General features: G+C 42.2%; 1 protein-coding gene across 6 annotated transcripts in view; it reads left to right on the forward strand.

Moving 5' to 3' along the window:
• ZNF516 (zinc finger protein 516) overlaps positions 1 to 12,999 on the forward strand; it is a 112,306-nt gene extending 99,307 nt beyond the window's left edge. For 5 of the 6 annotated variants that reach the window (XM_068147561.1, XM_068147560.1, XM_068147562.1 and 2 more), the window contains 2 exons: positions 1,801 to 1,905; positions 9,805 to 12,999. In XM_068147561.1, coding sequence (XP_068003662.1) covers positions 1,801 to 1,905; positions 9,805 to 10,022 — 323 coding nt within the window. In that variant the 3' untranslated portion in view covers positions 10,023 to 12,999. Of the gene's footprint in view, positions 1 to 1,800; positions 1,906 to 2,802; positions 2,871 to 9,804 lie in introns of all 6 variants that reach the window. The other variant, XM_068147564.1, reaches the window with a different exon arrangement.
• The last annotated feature ends 13,113 nt before the right edge of the window (positions 13,000 to 26,112 follow it).

Consider the following 26,112-nt stretch of genomic DNA (forward strand, 5'->3'; position numbering starts at 1 on the left):
ATTGTCTTACAGCAGCATCCTCAACTTTCCATCATGCACTACTCAAGTGGGAGCAGTGCTTCCATGAAAGCTGCCAGATGGCTGCCTAGACAGGTGTATTCACCTTTCACAGAGGGAAACTTAGGATATGTAGAGATTAAATGTCTTCCAGAGATGGCAGAAAAACCACCTGAGGAGGCTAGGTCTCACAGGCTGCACAGGAACCACTCTGCTGATAGCAGAGCCCTGCTCTGCCTATACAATTGCCAGCAAAGGCCACCTCTGATCCTTCAACACACTTAGCTTGACTTTGCTTGTGAATTTGCACATGTAGTTCTGGCCAGTGAGGGGTAGTAATGGCCCTGAAAATCTGCTTTAATCTTGACTGCCTTACAAGGCAAATCCATCACATTTTAGTACAGTGAAGTTCTCATTTAAACTTCTGTGATTAGTTTTCGTGTGTGTGTGTGTGTGTATAAGGGAGGTATATGTGATCTAAATTTGCCCTTACACCATGATCTGGCATTTGACTGCCAAAACTTTATTGTTGGGGTGAGCATATTGCAGGCCCATTATACAGCCTGTGCTGCCATCTGCAGGAGGTGCTGTTACAAAGAGAAAAGCAGAGTGGGGTTTGGGGTTTTTTTGGACAGACATTTCTCTTCAGTATAGGCTGTGGTTAAAACCATTGCACTTTATGCTGTACCAACTGAGTGAATGGCAGCCTGTCTTCTTTTCCATTCATTTTCAGGTACAGCATCTGTATCTCACACGAGCCCTCTGACATCCTGCAGTTGATTTTTCACTTGATGTTGCCACTTTCTTGTTCATAATCTTATTATTTTTAAATGCTGTAACAGGGTGGGGGAGTGAAAGAAAAGCTGAAATTTCACTTCCACTGACAACCTTCTGAGAAACTCCTTAAAAGCCAAAATATTCCAGTGGTATTCCATCAATTCTTTCCATCTGAGAAGGGCGTTTTACCAAACCAGAAAAGATGATGTTCAGATATTTTATTTTATTTTTATTTTAATAATAAAAACACCCAATAAAAGTCAGATGTGTCCTTTTTGATCAGCAGCAAAAAGACAAAGACCAGCCCTTTAAGTCAGATGCTGTAAACTGACCTTTGGAGAAAAAGGAGAGGTTTGAGCGGTTTTCCACAAATGCTAATGGCCTAGAAAACATGTTTACCCAAGGCTGGGGGAAGGCTGCTGTGCTGCTACCAGCTCAAAATGTCCGGAATGACACTTTCATTCACTGATGTCTTTCGTCTGTGCCTCAGAGGTCTGGGGTCAAAGCAGCACCGGCAGGCAGGTAGGCAGGGGCGAAAGGTTTGATCAGTCTGTGATGGCTCCGCTCGCTCTGCATTTGTCTCTGAGGTATTGCTGCCCGGGGGGGACAGTCGGGCTCTGGTCCTACTCACTTCCTATTATCCATGTGACTTGTCTCCGCCACGCTGGAGTCACTTTGATTTGCCTGATGTACTGCTTGACAAAGCTGGGTGATGGCTGAAAAGTGGATCCAGCTGCTCTGAAAAGCGCACACCTGACATGCCAGTCCTGGTGCGGGCACATCATGGGGAGCATTTTTTAATTCAATGTAATTTATGCATTCTTGCAGTCCTGTGTGTGCCTGGCCTGTCAGCCAGTGCCTAGATGAAGGCTGACAGTTGTCATCCAGGGCCTGAAGGTAGCCTCACATAATGACACATTAGACATACTAATGATGTTTTCTTCTGGCATAATGTTTTCTTCTCAACTTTCCTCTCTCCTCTCCCCCTCACCCCCTCCTCCCTCTCTCCCTCCCTCCTGACTACAGGGATGCTCAGGACACAAACACGCCAAGGAGACTGCGTCTGCAGAGAATGTGGAAAATGCTTTACCCAACCCAGTCACCTCAGGACTCATCAAAGGTCCCACGCAGGTATCTTTTCACGCTGTCTTCCTTCTTTTCCCACTTGCCTACTTTCAGATCTGGCTAAGAAAATGCCAAAAATTACGTTTCACAGGCAGGGTTAACCTAAGTAATTCCAGTCCCTAAATCTAATGGACAGGTTTTTTATTTTTACGACTATTGCTCTTGTTCTCCGGATATTGCTTACCTGATCCCTGCCCGATCTCCATAAAACTGCAATGCATTTAAGATAAGTCTGTTTGCAAATGTTTTATTTTAATTAGAGAGTAGGGTACTCAGAAATGAATATGCTAATGAATTCTGTTGCCACCAGCACAAATTGAAATCAAAGTACCCCTTTCAACACAACATAAGGCTTTGTTTTGCCTCATCGTTGCTGCTGACAGGAACATTTTTTGTGGGAAACAAGATTTTTCCACAGACTGGTCAGCCTTAAAATGGGAAATCCAGCCGTTTCTAACCTGGCACAGTCTGTGGTTAAGGCTGCAGGAGGCTAAAGCCACCGGTGTCGAGACACCTCCTGAGCATTGCATGAGACAGTAAGACTAGCGGGTTCCTCCTGAAAAGTGTGAATGATGCATACATAAGCCAGTCTGATGCAAAATGACAGAGGCCAAATGGTAAGTAATGCAAGAAGAGGGTCCCTTTACACATACACTGATAATTAATGTTGTCAGTGATTGCTTTCTTCAGTGCTGAAGTCTGAATTAAAAAGGGCAGTGGCCCTAGGCTGCCATTAGCACACTCTCTTACAGTAAGTGTTACGGTAAATTGGTATTTTCCGGCCGCAGGCTAGTAGCTGGTGTCTTTTTTTGAACGTGGTTAATCTGTAATGGTCTCAAATAATGTACACACACTAACGAAGCTTGAATGTTCATCTGTTAACAAGCCCCCTTGTTCCCACAGTGGTATTTGAGTCTAATGGACTCCGAGGTACTGAAGTTCACACCACCTCCGCAGATGCCCCAAAACAAGTATGTTTTACAATTAATTGGATGTTTGGTTTTTAATGTGGTAGCTGGGAAGAAAGTTGCATGGTGATACTCATCACTAAAGTGCTGGTTTATAACATGTATAAATAATAATGGTGTTTCTTGATATTTATTTTTTTTAGCTCTTAAATTTTTTAAGTGTCCTATCAAAGTCTGTTATATGGAGAGTCAGTTAATTGTAAAGCAGGTAGTTAGTGTTTAAATAAACATGTTACCAGCTTACTGGGGACCAGGCGGATTAGACAGCTCTGTAATGCACAGTGATGTGTAGTAGTGAGATAGTACATAAAGAATTCCTAGAAATAATCTCCTTTTACAGCTAACACATTTTCTGCTGCAGCAATACAATTAATGCTTAGTCTGTATTTTTTTGAAGAGGTTTCATACCTTGATGTCCTGTATCTGGCCTTTGAAAGGCTCTAATCCTTCAGTTTCTGTGGACTCTGTGTGGCAGTTTGCTTTCCTGTTTCTAGTATACAGTTTCCTGTATTAAAAAAACACTTCTCAACACTCTGAATTATAAATTGCAAAGCTGTTACATAGAAAACTATTACCAAGTTTGTCATATAGATCTTACATCTTTGGAGACCAGCTTCGTAAGCTGGACCTTTTCACTCCTTCTTCCAGCTTGGCAAGTGGGTTTCAGGGCACACCTTGTCATGGGCAGTTTTCTTTCATTGTGAAACTGCCTCCAGCATCACTCACTTTTCTTTCCATCCATACTTTTAGTTGAATTTGGACTACAGCACTTTTCATGTCCTCTGGTCTCTCAGTAAATGATTGCAGATGATTTCGGCCATGCTCAGAGCATGCATCATTGTGCTGCATTGAAGAAGTTTAGGAGCTGGTTTCTGCTTGCTCAGTAAACATGCTCACTGGTTGCCACCACGTCACACAATTCATACACCTCACCCTTCTTGGAACCTCTTAGAACCTTCTGTGTTGCACTTGCATCTTTCTGGCCCAAAGACTACATGGAGAGTTCCAGCCACTGCCAACAGGTCTGAGTTGCTATCAAGCCATAGGAGTGGCCAGCAACTCTCCTCATAAAGTTTTCAAGATGGCATAGCACTACAATAGTTCTTGTGTGCAATGTTTGCTTTTTATGGACAGAAGTAGCCAAGTCATGCTATAGTTGTAGAACCAGATGAAAGTATTCTTCTTATGATGCTTATCTAATAAAATTGTGCAAAGACATATCTATCAGTAGAAGTGTGTGACAGTGTGAAACACTGCAGATCTGCAAACTAGCTCAACTAGCCATTGCTTCTTACTATTTAATTAATGTAGATTTAGTGTACATAGCATCATTAAAATGTTTTTTAACCTTTCCATGCTCATGGTTTTATCTCATGTGTAGTTGAGGTTGGATTATGAAGGCATCTGGGTTTTTTTCCTCTAAAAGACAATGTAAGGTCAAAGCTAGAAATACACTTCCAAAAAATTCTGAAATTACCATGGAAATCCAAAAGAGAGATGTGGCAGCTCAGTCCACATCTGCAGTCTTTGTAATTCAGGTTATATTACTGAGCAATAAATTTACTCATAATCTTGTCTTTGTAAACTACTGCCGTGCCAGAATTTGGCTGACTTCTTTCACAGCAAATGTAGCTTGCTCTGAAGTTTCAGTCTGTGTCTATCTTCAAAGGATTTGATTAAATTATAGCATCTCTCAGTACTGTGGAATACTGGGTAGGGAATAGCTTCCTGAACTGCTTTGTCTTTTGCCAGTATTTCTTCCACAGAAGCTGTGTTATGATCACTTCTCTAGGAGATAGTTCCCTTTCTTTCGTCTTATTTGCTTCTCAGTATCAGCCTTTGTCTCAGTTTGTCAGCATCTGTGTCAGTTACGATTATTCAGTTGTCTGCTGTTTTGCTTGCTCTTATGGTGAGCAGGCTTTGTGCTCCCCTAGAAGTCTCCACCTGCACAGTCCCTAGGCGTTAGAGAGGGAATACTCTCACTTCTACCTGCAGCTGTAGGGGCCTTCAGAAACAGAGGAATGAGCTCACACTGAGAACAATGCCTGCAGCATTCTAGTAACATTATGATTTCCCACTTTAAACATTGTCACTCCGTGTCTTCATTTCATTTCTTAATTGGGGACAGATCTATTCATGAGAGTTTATGGTGTAAAGTCAGTTCAAGTTACAGAAGTGCCATACACATGCTCCAAGCAAGAAACAATAGTTACCATGTGCAGCAGCTTGAGAATGAAAAGCCTTTATTTTAATGTTAAGTGGAAATGATTCACTTTACATAATGTTTCCTCCTCACAGGTAAAATATCTTCCCCCGGGTAGTCTGCTGAAGAGTAAAAATATTAACATTAGTATTTCACTGTTCCCCCATTCCCTTCAGTAGTCAACCAGAAGATCATCTCTAAAAGTTTCCTTTGTGAAAGAATGTTAGGTAGGGCTTTTTAAATCTCCCTGCATAGTAACTTAAAACAGTGCTACATCACATAGCTGTTTTCCCACAGAGTAATTCTAATTCCACATGTTAAAAACAGGGTCCACAGCCAGGCTTTTTCAAAAATGAGCCACCTAAATCTGTATTTAGGTGTCTAAATAGCAAACCTTCTTTAAGGTGGTGAACCACCAACAGGAGATGAGGGTGTTCAGCATCACTGGAAAGTAGGGCATATATAGGGGTGTATGTAGAATAGAATAGAATAAAATAGAATAGAATAGACCAGGCCAGACCAGGTTGGAAGAGACCTTCAAGATCATCGTGTCCAACCTATCAACCAAACCATGGCACCAAGCACCCCATCAAGTCTCCTTCTGAACACCTCCAATGATGGTGACTCCACCACCTCCTTGGGCAGCCCATTCCAATGGGCAATCACTCTCTCTGTATAGAACTTCTTCCTAACATCCAACCTAAACCTCCCCTGGTGCAGCCTGAGACTGTGTCCTCTTGTTCTGGTGCTGGCTGCCAGGGAGAAGAGACCAACATCCGCCTGTCTACAACCACCCTTCAGGTAGTTGCAGAGAGTAATAGGGTCACCCCTGAGTCTCCTCTTCTCCAGGCTAAGCAACCCCAGCTCCCTCAGCCTCGCCTCATAGGGCTTGTGTTCCAAATCCCTCACCAACTTTGTTGCCCTTCTCTGGACACATTCCAGCAAGTCAACATCCTGAAGATCATACACATCCAGTTTTGATAATATTAGCACTGGGCTGTGTTTCATGCTTTGTTATAAGCAGCAATGAAATATAAAGCAAGAGGGAAGAAACAAGATTATTTTCTGTGGTCTCTCACTTCTATATGAAAACTTAAAAAAGACAAAGGACATTTTACATCAAATTCATTTCCCAGGAGCTCTGGAATATTTCCTACTTTTCTTTGTCCAAAGGACAAAAACTGCTCATTATGTACCCCAAGTCAATACAATCTGTGCAGAGTCATGTAGATTCTCTTGAAATGCTGCCATATTAAATGTACTGAATATTCGGAATATTTTCATAAATGCTAAATATCCCAATATATCCATAATTAAGCTTGCTTATCCACAATGAATATGTATCTTAATTTGGAATACACTAAGCAACATCTAAAGACCTGATTTAGTAAGCGTGAATTCAGGGAGTGCGCTTCAGTGGCTTATACACAGCAAGACAAAAGCTGGCTCCCCTTTGGAAGGGTCCCTGTGACCTCGTGTACCTTGAAGATGCTGCAACTCTCACAACAGAGCTCTCCTAAAGCACAGGGTGATTTCAGAGACACCGCAGAGATGCTGCAATGTTGCAGCCAGAACGCCAGTTCCTCTGTGGCACAGGAGTCAGTCAGTAGTGTGCATTTGAAAAATGGTGACAGCAGTGGTAGCAATAGCTGATGCAGATGTCTTGTGTTTAACTTCTGCTGCTGCATTTTTAAAAGCAAGGAGAAACTTGGCCTGCTTCAGGAATACAGTTTATCCTCTTACCAGTGCTGTGTCAAACAATATCCTCTAAAAATCTTAAAGAAAAATGGATGTTCAAAAGGCACAATTTACTGGTTATTAATGAGGAAGAATTCTATCTAATTGAGGGTGTATATGTGTGAAGTATATTTGCAGTGCCAGGGACAGAGAAACCAAATTCTCTGCCTTTTGTGTGAGTGAAACAAGCGAAACTCCCTAAACTCCAGCCTTTGCTCTCTCTAGAAAAATATCCTTGTACTCACAGAAAATAAATTAAAAGCTACAGCCCAGAAAAAAATTGAAACTCTTGGTATCAAGGATGTATCTGCCAGGAGGCAGTGATGGTAATTTTCTGTGAAAGCGCTGTGGACACCACAGGTCTTGTGCCTCCTTCGTTGAAAAGAGAGGTGTGCTGTGGGTCATGTGTGATGGAATAAACCATCTTCAGCAAGGTTTATACACCTTAATTTTCTCCACTGTAAGTATTTTTAAATAGCTCTTGAAGTGTTCAGTACATAAGATGGTGTAATGTGAATAGTCAGAATTTGGAAGATAGACTGAAAAGAACCATCAAGAAAATACTACATGTACAATACATATATAGTAAAGGAGCTTGGGAAAAAGGCTGGGGACATGTCATGTCTAATATTTTTACAGCCCAGCAACACTACAACCCTGCTTGTCCTAAAGCAACTTTGGAGACAAGAGGAAGAGCAAAAATAAAATGAAACAAACAGATTAAAAAGTTAGTTAGAGCATTGGTTTCTGAGTTTGATTGGGTTGGGGTTTTTGCATTTGAAATTTTAGCACTGTTTGTTAGAAGTCCTATTTATGACATTCGTACATAGGAATAGTCTTGCCCCAGTTGCTTGCACAGTTTTGTCTAAAGATCATGATTAATAGTTCAGTCCTCATTATTGCAAATGTTATTTTTAAATAGTTATTCTGAGAACAAGAATTCCATTAATCAAAATAATAGATAATGAACAAATAAATGGCAACCTAATTTGTCTCGTTCATACATATGGAGATTATAATGCAAACAATCAAGGAATCATGGAGACTGTTGTGCTGGCATCTGAGAAATATGCATGTACTGTATGTCTGTTAGTTTATGAGCATTATGGACAGGATTAGCAGCTGTAGGTCTTGTCCCAACACTCTCCCCTTGCCAGCAAACTGGAGTGGTATCTGTGCTCCAAACCGATCATCTCAACTTATTTCCGTGTTGTGTGATAATGTGTCTCCGATATGTTAATGTGCACATAGACGGATATTTTCCTGTTAACGTTAGAAGTTGGTATGAAAAGAGCTTTTGGCATGGAAGCTGTAGTTTTTACTTGAAAAAAGATCTGTTCTTTCTCCCCTTTAAAATGATTAAAATGAAGAAAGCCAGCTGTTTAAAATAGAAAACATTTCACGTCAGGAAGAGTTCAATGCAGTTCTGTATTAGCTAGGTCAAAGTCCAGCAGCCCCCTTGGGCCAGTGCAAGCACAAGGGGGTGAGCCACTGGGTGGGTTTTGTCATGCGTGAAGCTCAGGTGCTGTTTACCTCTGAAAATGGGAGGACAGTGGTGCATCAGAGGGGTCCACCCACTCCCCTGACATGTCTGCACCTCTGCTAGGTGGGAGGAGAATAGATGAGCCTTTTCATGGTTCCTGGTGCTTCATAGCCCTTGGTTTGGTGGTGTCCAAACCCACAGGCCATGCCACTGCCACCCACAGGCTATCCATCTCAAAAACGTGCCCCTAATTACACCCCTTTTTTCAGTTCTTGACCAGGGAAACTGGGACAAGACGCCTGCTGTCTCCTCCCCTCTCCCTCCCTCCTCCCCTGGCTTGGCAAAACCCTGCTGTGCTCCCCCGTGTACATAGAGCCGGTTCAATATGAGACATTTTAATGATGAATGTCTCCTCCCGGAATTGTGGCTCTGTCTCTCAGGCATGATGCAGCCGGGCAAAAATGTAAAGCATCTTTCTTGGTTTACTGCAGGAAATTCAGCATCCAACTAAGGAAGTTTTATCACATCTCTCATCCAGTTACTGTTTCCTACATTTCAAATATACTGTGCTCTGTACAGCAGCTTTTTTTTTCTTTAATTTTGTTGCAAATCTTTCCGACTTTAAACCAAACTTTGACTGGTAAATGTCATGAATCTCGGGCCAGGTTTAATTAGGAATTTTCTAAATCTATTAACAAAAGAGATGCACTTAATACATTATGTCAACCAGAGCTGGGCTTTCTTTAGCTATTTCGAGGGCTGCCATAGGCACAGCTTGAAACTTGCTTGGATTTTACATGGGTGCCGTATTTTATGTTGCATTAATTTAAAATGGTCTGTTTCACTTCATCAAGTCTTTAGCTTAAGGATAATGCATTTATGTAAGATTAATCTTGCCATGTTGTTTTAGGATCAGGATTGTAAACTGCATTGTTCCGACAGTGATGTTCTAAATGTCATTTTAAAGCTTTTCTTGGGAGCTGCAGGCTCCCACTTATTCATGATGTTATCTTTAATTTCACTTGATTTTAGAATATCCCTGCTATTTTTTTTCAATATGGTAATTATTCATTAAAGTTGGCTGAAAAAAAATTAAAAGGAAGATGACAAAGGGGGAAGAGAGCTGCCTTGGCACTTGACAGACCTGCACAAGAATTCAGTTTTTCTTCTTTTAGCTGCCTCTGACTTCAGACTTCAGCCTTTCTAAAACACTGATCCAGTTACGAATTCCTTTTGGCTAGCACAAAATTCCAGTTTTTGGAGGCCTCTTCTTCCCCTCCTTGTTCTCAGCCTTTTCTGAACTGCTCTATCAGACAGTAGTACTTGCTCTTCTGGTCTACTTTGCTCACGCTGGAGATGCTAAAAAATAAATCCCCAAAACTTACGATGTGATGGGCCAAAATGAATGTACGTGATGCTAATAAAGGGTAACGAACACCAGCAGGGCTTGCTGGAGGGTTGTGCATGGGTGCAGAGGCGAGAATGAGCTTTTCCCTATGTCATCCTTCTTGCAGGGGAGAGACCACGGCGGTGCAGAGGTCACCCACACGCTGCCTCTCCGGAAGGGAACCTAGAGCTGCAGCGGAGGAGCCCCCAGGCTGGCGGGCAGGGCTGGCGGTCCCCTGCACAGGGCTGCAGAGCAGCCTCCTTGCCAGCAGTCGCCTTGCCTGGAGCTGCTGCGCAAGACAGAGACCAGCGCTCTGCGAGGAGGGGGGTGCCGCTGCGCTGTTAATCTTTTTTAAATAAATGAAGATGCTACACAAGATATATATAAATTGACGTACTAATCAGTCCCATGGTTCCTTATTTCCTATATAATAAACAGTGGAGTTGGCAAGCACTGTGGCAGCACAAGGCATCTATATTAATCAAGAGAAGTTTGAGACACTGGAAAAATTAAACTTTATGTGATTTGGACAGCATGAAGAAGTTAAGCACTGTAACGAAAACCTCCCTGATGCTCACAATGACTATTTGATACATTTGAAAAACAGCAGTGGATTCAAGGTCTGCAGAAGTATTAATTAATGAAACTGCCACTGCCTGTCATGCTGAAAAGCAAATAAAAAAAACAACAAGCAAAATAGAGGAAGAAGGGGGGGTGCAGGGAAAAGGTGGCATTTGGTGCTGAGAAAGCAATGCTTGATGAAGGATTAAAGGGACTAAAGAGAAAGACCATCATTCTGCAATGGTTTGTTTCATTACAGTTCGGGGACCACTTGCATTTCTAGTGCTCTTGCTCTTGACTACGCACCATTAATAGTATGTGAATATGGAAATTGAAACACTTCCAGAGAAAAGCTTCTGTTCTGCTTTGGAAAAGAAAAGCTAGTCGAACACTAAGAAAAAAGAAAACCAACAGGCTTCTGTGTTTTACTCTCAGGACCTTTTTTTTTGTGTAACAGGGCTACTTTCTTCGACCTGGTCACAAAGGAAGTCTTCACATTTAAGAAAAAAAAAAAGAAATAATAAAACACTCAGCTGTCTAACACCGCTGATCTGTATGGTTAGAAGAGAAAAGGTGTCACTGAACAAGTTCAGGCAGCCCTGGGCCTGTAAGGTACTCTCTGCTCCTGTGTTTGGTTCAGCAGGCCAGCTACCGCTCCTCCTTGGGCCCAGTGACGTTTTGGGAAGACAAGGAACTTCTTTTGTGGTGGCAGGTTAATGTTGATATACATGTGTCATGTCTTGTACTTGGTGATCACTGGTGGTGTTAGGAAAAAGAAAAAAGAAGAAAAAAAAAAAAAAAGCTTTATATACCTCTTCTACAGTAACTCTTTAACTGCAAGTTTTCAAGGTGGGGTTATGGCACATAACAGGTTGTTAAACCATGCAGTGTAAGCAATTAAAAAATGTATTCCACAGATATAAATATTTCCTTTTGTTATTGCTGTGACACTATGTGTGATGGTAATATTTCTGAGGGTTTCAGATTTTGCACATATAATTTTATGCATTATCAAACGTTACTGCTGCCTTGAAAGAAAATGTTCTGTGAAGATTTTTGCAAAAGCTTTACTAGTTTTTTGGGTTTTGTTTTGTTTTGTTTTGTTTTTTATTAAGAAAACTGTAACATTTTGTAAAGGCAGGAAATGGATTAAAAAGGAAAAAAAAAAAAAAACTAAACAAAAAACTAGCATGCTAAATATATTTTTCCAAAAAGCAATAATTTTACATGTACAGAAATGATGCTAACCTTTAATACAGGTGAGAGCAACAGTTTACTTACTACCGTAATGGAATAGCGCTGGTTTTGTAGAAATGGGCTTCTGACACGGAGATTTGTTTAAAAAAGGAAAAAAAGCAAAAAAAAACCCCAAAAAAGCAGAGAAAAAAAAAACCTGAAAGCGTGATCTTTCTGTTCTAACAGTTTTGGTGGGTGGGTGGGGTTGGTTTTTAAAGCAATCTAGTCAGTAATTGGTTCTGGATACTACTTGTTACTTGTTACGAATTACTTGACAGTTTTTGTTACTTCGCAACACTTGCAACAATGCAAATTAACTTTCTTATGTATTTTCTTTTTCTTTTCTTTTTTTTTTTAACTAGTTTGTTTGGGTGTTTGTTTTTTTTTTTCATATGCTATTACACCAGATGTATACCAGGATTCTCTGTAAGTCTCGGTGTAGTTAGGAATGTCTGTGCAAATACTTACGTGTGACTGTAATTAACTGTTCTGTGAAGTTATTTTGAGGGAGGTCGCATAGACACATTCCATTGTACACCAAAAAAAAAAGAGAAACAAAAAAGAAGAAAAAAAAAAAGAACTGTTTTGCTGTGTTGCTTAATGATTATAATTTTGGGTTTGCACTAGCTTTCTGAGTATGGGGTTGGGTTTTTTTTGTTTGTTTGTTTGATTATGTTGTTTTTCTGAGTCACATTTTCCACAAGTGAAAGTAATGCAGTTCAGGAATGCACCAAAAGTAAGTTGCTTAGCCTACTTGTTTGTGGTTTAGTTATTAAAAACTCTTCTGTACCCAAAATGGCACAAAAGTGTAGTGTACATTTGTAACACCTCTTTTTTTTTTTTCCCCTCCCCTCCTTTTTTTTTGTTTTTTCATTTGCAAGCCGATAGAAACATCTGAATTAATATTTAGAGCTAAAAGCTGTTTTGGTTTGTTTTGGTTTGGCTTTGGTTTTGTGGGTTTTTTTTGTTCTGGAGCTTCTCTTTCGGAATGTCTAACTGAGAAGCTAGTGCTGTCGCTGCCATTACCAGGGTACTAATCAGCAAAGTTTACAATCACGATTTAGCGCCGCAAAGAACTACAGCAGGGGAAATCAGTTTAAATGATTATATGCTGTGTTACAGTACAGCAATGAGAATTTCCCTTAATTAAACAAAAAGTAAGAGTGGGTGGGGTAAAGCCAACCCTAAACCCCATCTGTTTCCAGAAGCGAATCCTACCATTTCTTTTTTCTTCTTTTTCGTTGTATTGTATTGGTTTGTTACTTTAGTTAGGCTGCAGTATTTAAAATGAGTTCTGTTCCTTATTTATTTAGTCAATGGGCTCTGATCAGCTCTCCTAAGCAAAATGATAACTTCCTTTTTTTGTTTTTTTGGCATGACACACTCCTGTAAAGCCCTTTTATGACTGTTACAGGGACTTTCTACTACCTCTACCAATCTACTGTTTCTTCTTCTTAACAGGTTTTTATGGTGTTGCAAGTCTAATGTAACTTAGACAATAAAGGGTTTGATTATCTACACTGCAGATTCTCAGTGTATCTGCCATCTTTCTCTCTCTCCCTCTCTCTGGTGGTTTTGGGGTTGGTTTTTTTTTTTTGTGTGGTTTATTCTTGCTAAAGTGTAGAAGATCTTTTTTTTATTATAGATAAAGTGAAAGAAAGACCTTCCTTGCCAGGGGATTTTTGTATCCTGGATGTTGTGATCTGACTGAAAGTCAAACTTGAAGAAAGTTTTTCCATGCAGCTAATCAGCTACGCCATTACCATCATGCTGTTTGCATTCTTGAAATTCCTTCTGTCAGAAATGCTATGAATAAATCGGTACATGCTGCAAAAGGGAAAGAAATTAGAAAGCAAAGCCAATTGTTAGGTTTGTATTTCAAAACCACTTAAAGTCCTTAAGGAAAAGCCTTAGCATAAATTGCTGCCTGTCCTGTGGAAGACTGCATATATGGGAACAAGTGGTTGGGAAAACTATCCTTTGTGAAATAGCTTCTTCTTGTTGGTGCAGCAGTTTTCTGCTCTTGACTGACTGTTGGGTGAAAATATGCTGCTGGAGGGATTTCCAGATGTTGACATCATGCACCTTTTGTGGTCATCCCTGTGAACATGTTGCCACATTCTAGTATTCTGGGGTGCTGCAAGTTGTGGAGCACATGTGTACATTTCTTGTGCTCGATGCGCCCCAGCATCATGGCATTTTGAGCCCTTTCACAAAATCGTGTTATCCTAGTGGGAGTGCATCTCCCTGTTTGCTTGTTTTCATGCTCAAAGGGTTCGTGCTCAGGCCTGTATTTGATTATGTTATCCTTCCTTGCTGTATTCCCATGCTGAGCTGCATAAGGCATATCTCAGCGGCTCCAACACGAGTGCTAGAATTCATTGACACATTTGGGGATTTCTCCTTGTAAAATCAATCTATCATGAGAAGACCTGGAACAAAGCAAGAGGTAACTTCTTTATTTAGTTCTTGATCCATAAAATGTACTGGGTTAGAAATAGGAAAGGTTGCATTTTATGTCAAATCAAATTTCCCACTTCCCCTGCAAGCCAGTATTTTTAAGCCAGCAGTTCTGTGCACAGTGCTGAACTGCAGGGAGTCCTCTTCCCTTGTGTTCTCTTCTTTCTCTTTTGCTATGTTTGACAGCCCCATAGGTCAGGCCAATTCAGTATTTGGAGGCAAAGCTCACATGGGTTCACTGAAACTTGTAGGTAAGGAGTGCCTGCTCGATCCCAATATTTAGATAGAAACTCAAATGAAATAGACTGCATTAACATATATAAACATTCCTTTCATGTTAGTTTTTCATTATAAATAATTAAATGATTGTTTCTGGAGCAGCTAGGGGTGTCACATAGTTGGAAGATCAGTAAAAGCACAGATATATTTCCCTGTTAACTGCTCTTGTGGATCTCTGTGTATGCTGGCATTCTTCAGAGGGACTATAACCATGTGTGACATCCTTAGCTGTATCCAGGTAGACAATAGCAAAACTGTAGATGGAAAAAAAAAAGATAATCCATATATGTTGAGTGCAAACTAGTACTTTCAAACTGGTCATCTGTTACTAGTCAGAAAGAGGGACACTCTTGCTACTGAGGGAAAAATATATCTTTTATTAGGTGTAAGAAGCTCACACAATTCATTTTATTGAAAAGGGAATAAAGAGATCAAGAGCATTAACATGACCCAGTTCTATAGGTTTGAATCCTGAGGTGGATGTTGCCCACAGGGCTGTGAGTAAGAAAGATGGAGAAAGTCTGTGGAAAAAAACCAAAACAGTAATGATGTAAAAATGTAAAACCTGTAATGATGAAAAACCAGTATGATACAGTTGCCATTACGGAAACATGGTGGGACAATTCACACAACTGGAGTACTGCACTGGATGGTTACAAGCTCTTCAGGTGAGACAGGCAAGGAAGAAGAAGAAGAGAAGGGGTGTCCTGTATATTAGGGAATCTCTTGATGTCACAGAATTTGAGGTTAAGGATGAAAGAATTGACTGCCTGTCGGCACTCAACTGACATCCTGGTTGGAATCTGTTACAGACCACCCAACTAGAATGAAGAAGTTGATGAAATATTCTATAAGCAGCTGGAGGCTGTCTCAAGATCATCAGAACTTGTCCTTGTGGGTGACTTTAACCTGCCAGATATCTGCTGGGAACTTAGCAGAGAGGAGGCAGTCTAGGAGGTTCTTAAGAGTGTATGGAGGACAGCTCACAAGTGAACCTACCGGGGGTCAGGTCCTGCTTGACCTGCTGTTCTCAAATAGAGAAGGGCTGGTGGGAGATGTGATGGTAAGAGACTGTCTAGGGTGCAGCAACCATGAGATACTGGAGTTTTCAAAATACAGGCAAATAAGGAGCAACAACAGAACCCTTACTATGGACTTCCAGAGGGCAGAATTTATCTTATTTAAGTGACTATTTTAGAGAGTACCCTGGGTAGCATCCCTTAAGGACAAAGGGGTCCAGGACAGTTGGACCTACTTCAAACAGGAGCTCTTGAAGGCACAGGAACAGTCTGTGCCCACATACCAAAAGATGAGCCGCTGGGGAAGACGGCTGGGCTGGATGGGCAAGCAGCTCCTGAAGGAATTAAGGGAAAAAAAGAGGATGTATTGCCTTTGGAAAGGGGGGGAGGCAACTTGTGATACATTTAAGGATGTTGTTAGAACATGTAGGAGAAAAATTAGAGAGGCAAAAGCCCAGTTAGAACTTAAGCTGGCCACTGCTGTGAAAGACAATAAAAAGCATTTTTATAAATATATTAATGCTAAAAAGAGGAGCAAGAAGAACCTCCACTCTTTATTGGACCTGGAGGGGAACGTTGTAACTAAAGATGAGGAAAAGGCTGAGGTACTAAATACCTTCTTTGCCCCCAGTTTCAACAGTAAGGCAGGAGGACTTCAGGATAACTGCCCTCCTGAACTGGTAGATGGCGTCAGGGAGCAGTATGGTTCCCCTGAAATCCATGAGGATGTAGTTATGGACTTGCTGAGCCACTTGGATACTCACAAGTCCATGGGACTAGATGGGATCCATCCTAGGGTGCTGAGAGAGCTGGCACAAGCCGCTCTCCATCATTTTTGACCAGTTCTGGCTCACTGGAGAGGTCCCAGATGACTGGAAACTGGCCAATGTGATCCCCATCCACAAGAAGGGCTGGATGGAGGAACCTGCAAACTACAGGCCTGTCAGCCTGACCTGAGTGCCAGGCAAGATTATGGAGCAGATCATCTTGGGGGCAACCACAGTGCACCTGCAGGATCACCAAGGGATCAGGTCCAGCCAGCATGGATTTAGGAAGGGCAGGTCCTGCCTCACCAACCTGATCTTCTATGCTCAGGTGACTGCCTGGTGGATGTGGGGAAAACTGTGGATGTAGTCTACCTGGACACCAAGTTGGGAGCAGGTGTTGATCTGTTAAAGGGTAGAAGGGCTCTCTAGAGGGACGTTGACAGGCTGGACATATGGGCAGAGTCCAACATGACGGCATTCAACAAGTCCAAGTGCCAGGTTCTGCACTCTGGTCACAACAACCCCATACAGCGCTACAGGCTGAGGACAGAGTGGTTGGAGAGCAACCAGGCAGAAAGGGACCTGGGGGTACTGGTTGATAGTAGGCTGAACATGAGCCAGCAGTGTGCCCACATGGCCAAGAAGGCCAATGGCATCCTGGAATAGTGTGGCCAGCAGGAACAGGGAAGTCATTCTGGCCCAGTACTCAGCACTGGTTAGGCCATACCTTGAGTACTGTGTCCAGTTCTGGGCCCCTCAATTTAAGACAGATATTGAAACACTTGAAGTTGTCCAGAGAAAGACAACGAGGTTGATGAGAGGTCTCAAGCACAAGTCTTATGAGGAGAAGCTGAGGGAGCTGGGTTTGTTTAGCCTGGAGAAGAGGAGGCTCAGGGGAGACCTTATTGCTCTCTACCACTACCTGAAAGGAGGTTGTAGATAGGTGGGGGTTGGTCTCCCAGGCAAGCAGCACCAGAACAAGAGGACACAGTCTCAAGCTGTGCTAGGGGAAGTTTAGACTTGAGGTGAGGAGAAAGTTCTTCACAGAAAGAGTTATTGGCCCATGGAATGTGCTGCCCAGCGAGGTGGTAGACTTGCCCTCCCTGAAGGTGTTCAAAAAAGAATTGGACGTGGCAGTTGAAGCCATAGTTTAGTCAGTCATGAGGTGTTGGGTGATAGGTTGGACTTGATGATCTCTGAGGTATTTTCCAACCTCGTTGATTCTATGATTCTAAGTTTGGACATTCTGAAACTCAATGCAGTAGGTGGAAAGTGGCATCTGAGAAAGTCTGTACCTACAGACAGGATCAAGCAGAAACAAGATTGGAACAAGAGGTTTAGAAGAGAATCACCAGCACAGAAATGTTGCCAAAAAATGGCAGTCAACAGAGTAACAGATCAAAAAGATTTGGAGATGGAGCAGAAACTCTGAAACCTAACCAGAACAGGTCTATGTCCATTGCAAAGGGCTTCTGTTTGGGTGAAAGGAGGGATATGCAGGCAGTTTCTGGGAAGATGGACTGGAAACCAGAAAATACGCAGCATAATTTAAACTCAGAGAATCAACTTACTCTGCAAAAATGTTCTTATGTGCTATGAGCCAGAATGATGTTCTGACTGAAAACAAGGGAATTCCTTTTTGGAGCCTTACTCTTTTGACTGATGGATGAACCAGAGTTAAGATTATCAGTAGTTGAGACTGGACTGAAGAGAGTCTGTCCAGTAGCCAAGGGGGTTTGATAAGCATATTGCTCTTTTGAGAACAGACCCCGATCAGCCCCAAGCAGGAAGTGGGGGGAAAAAAATTCAAGGCAAGCACAAGGGCATAGAATATTTTAAGCAGATGCTGAACTGGAGCAATCCTTTGAGGATGCTGGAGGGTATGTTCAGATATCGTTCTCTAATCCAGAATATTTAAGATGCCTCATAGTATGTTGGATAAAAGAGCTGGAGATGCTGAAAGCTGTTAAGAAAAAATACCCGATACTAAAATGGCTTCAGACACTTGTCTGCCTCTTTTGTGTAATCCTGCATATCTCACGTTTAAGTTGTGGCTCATTGGTACAGATAGCTTGATTTGTTTGTTCCTGTGTCATCAGTGTGATCTACAAAGGTGAGTTACTTGTCAAGAGTTTAGGAAATATGAGGTACCCATGCTCCCTTTCTGTAAGTAAAAATTTCTGTGTGTCATATTTCATCATCATCAACGAAGTACCACAGGAATCTTAGAAGATTTTTTTCCAAGAGGAAAATTATTTAATTTCTTCTAAATACTTGTTATTCTAGTATGACATAAAATAAAAGGGACACTGGCCTTCCATTTCATCTTGCTCCCAGAATTCAACCTACTTTTCTGGGACAGGACAGTGTTGTGCCTTGCCTGGGACAATTAACGAGGCACTAGAGATTTCTGAGACCTGTGGCTTGCTGCAGGGCGCTGGAGCGGTACTCTGGGAAAAAACACTTCTGCTAGGGATCTTCCCTGGTGAAGGTAGGTCAAGAACTGAACTATTTATTGCTTTTACCACAAGTTTTCACAAAGAATCATGCTGCTGCTGCAGGGACAGTGAGTCTCTTCTTCCAGATGGGAGCCAGCAGTGGGAGGTCACGGCAGTCAGCTCACCCACGAACAGATGTGGACTTAACCGGTTACTTTGCTGGCTACTGCTTGCCTAAACTTTTCTTCATGCATTGCTCCCCTTCTCCCTCAAAGAGAACAGATGCAGATGACTGATTGAATCATGGAGGAGGTGACATCTCCAGAGCACTGATGGGAACAGCAGTTGGGAACAGTTTTGGTTGAGAAGAAGTCCCCATCAGGTGCTTGTCAAAAGTCCCATCCCCTCTCCTGGTGTTTCCTCCCCTTCTCTCCTGTCAAATGACAAATCAGTTGCTGTGTGCCAGACCTGCTGGCAGGCTCTAGGGGCTCTTTGCAGTGCTGGATTTTTTTGACATTTGCTAACTAGAAGGTGGAATCATGGAAATTTGCTCAGGTGCTCAGTCTCTGGTTGCTTACCATCCTTACCTTGCAAGGGCAAGGCTTCCTGCTACCACTGGCACTGGGGTGATGAAGGAGGATGTGCACTCTGCTTCCTTGACAGTGACGCACGTGTAGGTCTTCCTTGGGCTCCCTTTCCCCACCTGCTCACTTCCTCAGCTCATGGCCCACAAGCAGGGGGGAAGTTCTGCTCAGTCATGTCCCATGTGCCACATCCACCTGGATAGACTCCTGAAGGGAGCTGAGTCTGGACTGAGGGTGTCTCTGCTGCAGCCTTACAACAGAGCAACTGCAGAGCCAGCGCCCCAAAACATCTTTAGCTGGGGAGATGTTTCAGGCCTATCTGAAGGATGCTGTGTGATGAGTGACTGAGTCTCTGAGCAGCAACTTCTGGAAAGGCTCATTGCAACTTTCTGTTCACTCTTTGCAAGTAAGGGCTCCCTAGAATTTCTCCAGGGGTCATTCATGGGCAGAAGTTTGCTGCAAGAAGCCTGTGGGAACTTCCTGAGCTAGGTTGAGTGTAGCACTAGAGTTACATCCAAGAACACCCAAGCAAAATTCCAGTGAACTGACCATTTGTTATTGCTGAAGGTAATCAAATGGGTGATTTTATAGATCTGGTTCTTTACTCATGGTGGTACGAGATGCTTGACAAAGCAATTTGCCAGTTACAGTGTTGAGGGTAGAGAGATGGACAGGTAGTGAGCAAGTGTCAAAAAAAACATGGGCTTTTCATTTGCTGCTGAAGGAGCTGATGGTTTATTTCATAGCACATTGTTTATGGACTGCACTGTTTGCTAAACTGCCCCTAGAAGTTTTAGCACTGTTTGGGTTAGAAATATCTAAGGAATTCCCTCCAAAGTTACTTATTTTCATTTTGTCTCCTCCAACAGCATATGATATGAGAATCGTCCAGGTAGCAGCAGTGTTTCTGTCTGCTACTTTTTCAGGGCATGATATTAAATTATTTGGTAACTGAGTTCCTTCTCCTTTGCATTGGATCCACTAAATTCAGAAAAGTGAGGCACAGCTGGAGGCACAATTAAGCCCACCTGCATTGTGCTGCTCAAGTTGTATTTGCAGAGTATTTTGCAGAAAATGAGTCTTTCAGAAATTTTAGAAGAAGAAAAATGTGCTCCTAAGTTTAGAAAAATTGCTTCGACCATAAGCAAAATTAAACTGCCTCAGGAATTTGAACTTGCAAGAAACGGGTTTGCACTGAAGTGGCATGGGAGGAAGCACCAAGGCTGCAAACCTAGCTAGATGTTGACTTGGCCATGATATTACTGAGGCTGCTGACTCCAGGGATTACAAGTGCCTTGTAGAGCCTCCTCTGATCGTTTTTCATATTACTTTTGACAGAATAATTTTCTTTGTGAGATTACAGTTTCCTTTACCGTATAAAGGACATCTTAGGGAGGTGTCTGTCTGTGCTGGGCATAGCATGGTGAGAGACATTTCCTGATGCAAAAGCTGCATGCAAGTTGCCATACAAAAGAGACTCTGAGCTGGGCTTGAGGGCAAATTCCCCTGCCCACCACACTTACCTGCTTGAATGCCTTTAAGCTGCCTGTGAGGCAAACTAGTTGTTGCTTTGAGAAGCAAGGTGTGATGCACAGAGAACACACACAGTGCACTAAAGACATTTCCTGCCTTGGGGACGGGCTGTGGCACTCTTGGTTCCAGTCATCTCTGCCCTGAACTTCTGCTCTTACTGCAACCAAGATATGAAGTAACCAATGATGTCTGGATGGTGGACATTGCTGGCTGCAAAAGTAGGCAAAATGTGTAGGCAGTCTGGCTTCATACTGTGCCCAGGCTGCCTAGCTGGGCAAGCTGGATGGGAGTGCCAGATTTCACAGCTGAGGTCAGTGTAGGAAGACTATGGAGGAGCCTGATTCTGCAGTGCAGTGCAGAATGCTGAGCCACAGGCAGCAAGCAGCTTGTAAACAATGTGGTGGCAACCTCTCCAATGGGCCAGTATAAAGGAAGAGTAGTTGCCCACTGTCCTACAGTCATCTGTAGAGAAAGATGGTGTGTCCTTTTTATCATTCCAAAATATGCTGACACAGGAGGAAGTTGAGCTGAAGGTCTGTGGAGGAACAGGAACTTCACAATCTTAACCTGCTCAGGTAATGATGTGGAAGGTTTGATACTTCACTGCATCTGTTGAGCCGTTTGTGTTTGGTTTTAATTATTTCATCTCTCCATGAGTCCACTTCTGTACCATTGGAAGGATCAAGCTGTTTCAGAGAAGAGACTGAAAGCTTTTGATGCTCTCTTTATCCTTATTCAATGTGCAAAAAGGGCAAACTCTCTTCTTCTCCCCAGCTGCATGTATTTGAAGCAACTGCATTAACATCAGTGGGATTTTTGTATAGTTGCATGACTGACTGATTACAAATTTGACCTCCAGTCAGTGATGCAAGGAAAATAGATATATACCTATTTGCATAGTTACTTTGTGAAGGGAAGGGGTTAGAACAGGGATGGCAGGATGATCACAAAATGGTCCTGCTCCATACACACACATCTGAGGGAACTGTGACCCTAAACCTAAGCTCTAGTTAAATGATGATAGTAATGTGAAGCTGATGTCATCTGTCAACTGTCAACTCATGTTTTCCCTGAAGTTTCTTCTTTTGGCAAGAGATCCATCTTCAAAACAACAACAACAAAAAAGCAAGAAAGCAAACAACCAAAGAAAACCCACTAAAGGCCAAAAAAAGCTCCCAACCAACCCACCTAGACAGGCTGGAGAGTTGGGTGGGGAGAAATCTAATGAAATTCAACAAGGACAAGTGTAGCATCTTGTGTCTAGGAAAGAAAAACCTCATGTACCAGTATAGGTTTGGGACTGACCTGTTGGAGGGGAGAGGAGAGGGACCTGGAGGTCCTGGTGGATAGAAGGATGACCATGAGCCACCAATGTGCCCTTGTGGCTTGGAAAACCATTGAAGGGGTATGGTTAGTAGGTCGAGAGAGGTTCTGCTTCCCTTCTACTCTGCCCTGGTGAGGCCACATCTGGAATATTGTGCCCAGTTCTGGACCCTCAGTTCAAGAAGGACAGGGAACTGCTTGAAAGAGTCCAGTGCAGAGCCATGAGAATGATTAAGGGAGGGGAACATCTCTCTTATGAGGAAAAGCTGAGGGAGCTGAGGCTCTTTAGCTTGGAGAGGGCAAATGAAGGACGAATGTCAAGAAGATGGAGCCAGGCTCTTCTCAGTGATGTCCAATGAATGGACAAGGGGCAATGGGTGCAAGCTAGAGGTTAGGAGGTTACACATGAACATAAAGAAAAACCTTTTCACCATGAAGGTGACAAAACACTGAAATGGGATGCCCAGAGAGATCGTGGAGTCTCCTTATCTAGCGACATTCATAACCTGTCTTGATGCATTCCCACATGACCTACTCTAGGTGATCCTGCTCTGGCAGGGATATTGGACTAGATGATCTTTTGAGGTCCCTTCCAACTGCTAACATTCTGTGATTCTCAGAAAATTAAAAAAAAAACACAACAACTTGCAATAAAATAGTCTCAGAAGATGGAGGTAAACAAGTGTAGTTGTCCCAGTGAATCAACTGCAAAGTAGTAATGACAACGATATTTAATATGCTTTAAAAGATTTGGCTTTAGTATGGAAATGATGCCAGTTGAAGTGAAAGCAATACTATCTATGTGGGAAAGTGGCATTGAAATATTCTTTCTTTCTGCTGCCTTTTGTCAATAAGAGAGGCTTGAATTATGCATTAGCGAGCTATAGAATTATGGAAGATAATACAGCAAGGTTATGAACCCAGAACAAAAGAAGGGGAAACTAGGTTCAACTCGGTAATATATCACTTGGAACCTATATAAATGGTTACAATGCTTTGCACATTATAAAGGCAGTAGTCACAAATTTAAATGAGAACAGAGCCAAAGCTTCAAGATTTTCTTCAACTATTAATTTGGGCTTTGTAATTAGTTCTTCTTGGGAAGCCTTGCAATGCTCAGTATGTTTAGAGTTTGGTGGAATATGCTAGAAAATGACTCTTAAGTAGATGTACTTGAGGTGTAGGATTTTACATATCCATTTGTATTCACATAAATTAAATTTTGCATCTCTGGCTGTGAAGTTGTCTCTTGAAATGGGAGCAATCTTTGGACAGAGATGGCCAAGGCAGTACTAATTCTAAATACCAAATATTTGGAGGAGAAACTGTAAGTGAAGAATTATTCACAGCATGGGATATTTTCTGTTATAATTTTCTTTCATAATGTGTTTTGCTCCCTAAATTGACAAAGAGAAAGGGAAGCAAAATCCATCAGCAGATTGATTTGCTATCTGCTGGTAGTTGCATTTCTGTAAAGCCTTTCCCTTGAACAACATCCAGCTGCTGTTAACCTGCTGGGTGCTGGTCCTTCTTCACACTTTGGAGTCCACCCCAGCCCTGGAGGGGCCTCACCCACCCTAGCCTCTACAGGGTACTTGTGTAGCAGCAGGGGAAACAGAAGCCCACACTTAAACTTGACCTCTGCAGTCCCATGTTAATTTGTTTTGTTGCTTTAAATACATACACAAAGTGCACCGTTCCCAGGTCAGTTTTGTTGAGAGTTCTAGCTTGCTTTCCAGTTCCTGAAATGGGGTGGGGGACATATAGGAGGCCAGAAGGCTGTCACTGAAGCATTGCAAGTCTTGGTGCTTCTTTGGACCTAGGGACTTGAGATGACCCTGAGAGTTTCTTCAACACTGGCTTCGAGGCCTTTGGGCACCGTGAGTGGTGCTTGGTGTATGTTGAACCTAGATTCACTCAAGTCCTTCTTACCCACATGGCTTAGATTCACTTTGTAGCTGATGTGGAACAGGGAGGTTGCTGTAAGCCTGTTGAGAAACAGCCTTTCCTTTTCTTGCTCAGCTTTGGAGACAGTTTGGACCTTGGGGCTCCCTCAGTCCACTGTGCTGGGCTACAGCCACTGCAAGTCCTCACTGTACCCACTGCTCACAGATACATGCCTGGCTACCTCCTGTTCCCAGAAGTGCTCTGATCCTGAAGTTGTCTGCCCTCTTCCTGCACTGCAGGGAAAAATATCTGAGGTTTGTTGATCTTGAGAAAAAGGTAGGTAACATTGTAATTTATTTTTTTTTAAATAAGATTTTGGGCATAGATCAGGTAGAGAAAAATTAACTACAACAGATTTTGGTTGTTGGGTTGGGTGTTGTTTTTTTGTTTGGGGTGGAGGTTTTTGTTTGTTTCATTTTGTTGTTGTGCTGTTTTTTTTTTTTTTAATTTGTTTCTTTTTGGTTTTGTTTCTTGTTGTTGGTTGGCTGGGTTCTTTTACAAAGAGAATTATGGACTTTGAAAACAAAGGGCTTCTGGTGGCTTATGCTGTTTACTAAATCAATGAAAGACATCTGATATGCACTCAACAGTTCCCTGAGCTGTATCATTAAATAAGTATAAGTTAACCAACCTTCAGTCCACTGTTATTTGCTTTTAATCACAGCTGAGGAGCTGCTTAAGAAAACTCTTGGGAAAAACAAACCATTGCTTGAGGAGAGGACTAGGGAGTCCAAGGTAAGCATTTAGCAGTTGCCAAGAATCTTTAGATCCATTTAGTGTCTCATTATTTGGTGAATAAACCACCTGGCATTGCTTAGAAAAACATCAGTGTAATTCCTTTCCAAGACAGACCTAATTGTATAGCAGTGTGTGGCCATTATTTTCTTCCACACCTATTCTGAGATTGGGAGCATGTGCAATAGAGTTTCATTCTCTTCTTGTTTCAAGAATGACTAATTGTGGGGAAATGGTACTGTGTTTGGCTGCTCATGCTAACTGCTTAGCTTAAGAAAGGTGCCAGCTGAACCCTTACAAAAGAAGTAAAAATACACATACTTGCCCCAGCATCATTGTGCTCTGCAATGGATGGTTGTAATGAGGAAAACAGGAGGTTTCAGGTTTGTCCTTTGTGGGGTTACTTCTTGAGCTCATAGATGAGGGCTTCATTGTCTTGAATTAGTCATTGAGAGGCCTGTTGCTTTCTTCCTCCTTGTTAAACAGTTGTAGACTCCTGGGCACATAATCATTAAAATTGGGAGGAGAGGGAATTCCTGATGTTTCCTCATTCTCATCACCTGCAAATTTGGAAACTGATTCTGGAGCTGGTTGGGATGTTGCAGAGATACATGCACAGTTCCTTTATTTAGTGGAGGGACTGCTGCATATTGCAGTAGGCATGGAGGCATTTTAAATTCAGGTTTCACTCCTGAGCATATGGTGCACTGCCAGTAATTAAGCCTGACAGCCACGGATGCACAGATCACTTTGAGCAACGATGTCTCGAAGCCAGCTAGGGAAAGAGCTAAATGCATCCTTACTCTTACGGTATCGCCAGTGCCAGTGGAGTGTCGCAGGGCTGCCTTCTCAGGGGCTGACGTCCTGCAGGTGTAAAGGTCACAACTTCATCCAGCTCTTTACTCCCACCTGCACCTCTCTCCTTGTTACTGAGATGTAACTTTTTGTAGAATTTCTGGTTTCAGACAGTCTCTGGGAAAACTGGGAAATAGTGACCTGTGGAGGGTTCACAGTTTTTTCCTGACAGTTGCTGGATGCTGGAGCTTGGAATCGATGCGGAATGGAAAGCATGAGAATGCAGCCTCAGGGTGCATTGTCTTTGGTGCCGGTGTCCATCCACAAGAGGCCAGGGCTAATTTTCTTCTCACAACACCCAAATCATGGTACAAATTTCATGAGATTTTTCAAACTCTTGGAAAATTTAATTGTCAGTTTAAAGTTTGGTCCCTAAAACAGCACAGCTTTAAAAAAAAACCAAAGGCATTGAGAATACACACTTTATGGGTAGAAAGTACTTCATAGCTCTGGATGCTTTCAGACCATCCAGACCATCCAGTTTTGGATCTCCTGTAGGCTGAAGAAAAATGCTGCCACTGCTTTTCATAAAAATAGGAGCCTGTCCTTGCTCTTTCCAATATTTATTATTTTTACCACATTCATATTTTTATATTTTGCTTTTGGAAGACACAGGAACAGAATGTTACTCCATTCCCCCTGATCTTGCTGTGATTATCTAGCATAAATCTCCCTTTATAATCTTATCACTGGACAAT

Source organism: Melanerpes formicivorus, unplaced genomic scaffold (assembly GCF_026170545.1).
Source record: "Melanerpes formicivorus ecotype bairdi unplaced genomic scaffold, bMelFor1.0.p_v2 SCAF_15, whole genome shotgun sequence".
Lineage (NCBI taxonomy): Eukaryota > Metazoa > Chordata > Aves > Piciformes > Picidae > Melanerpes > Melanerpes formicivorus.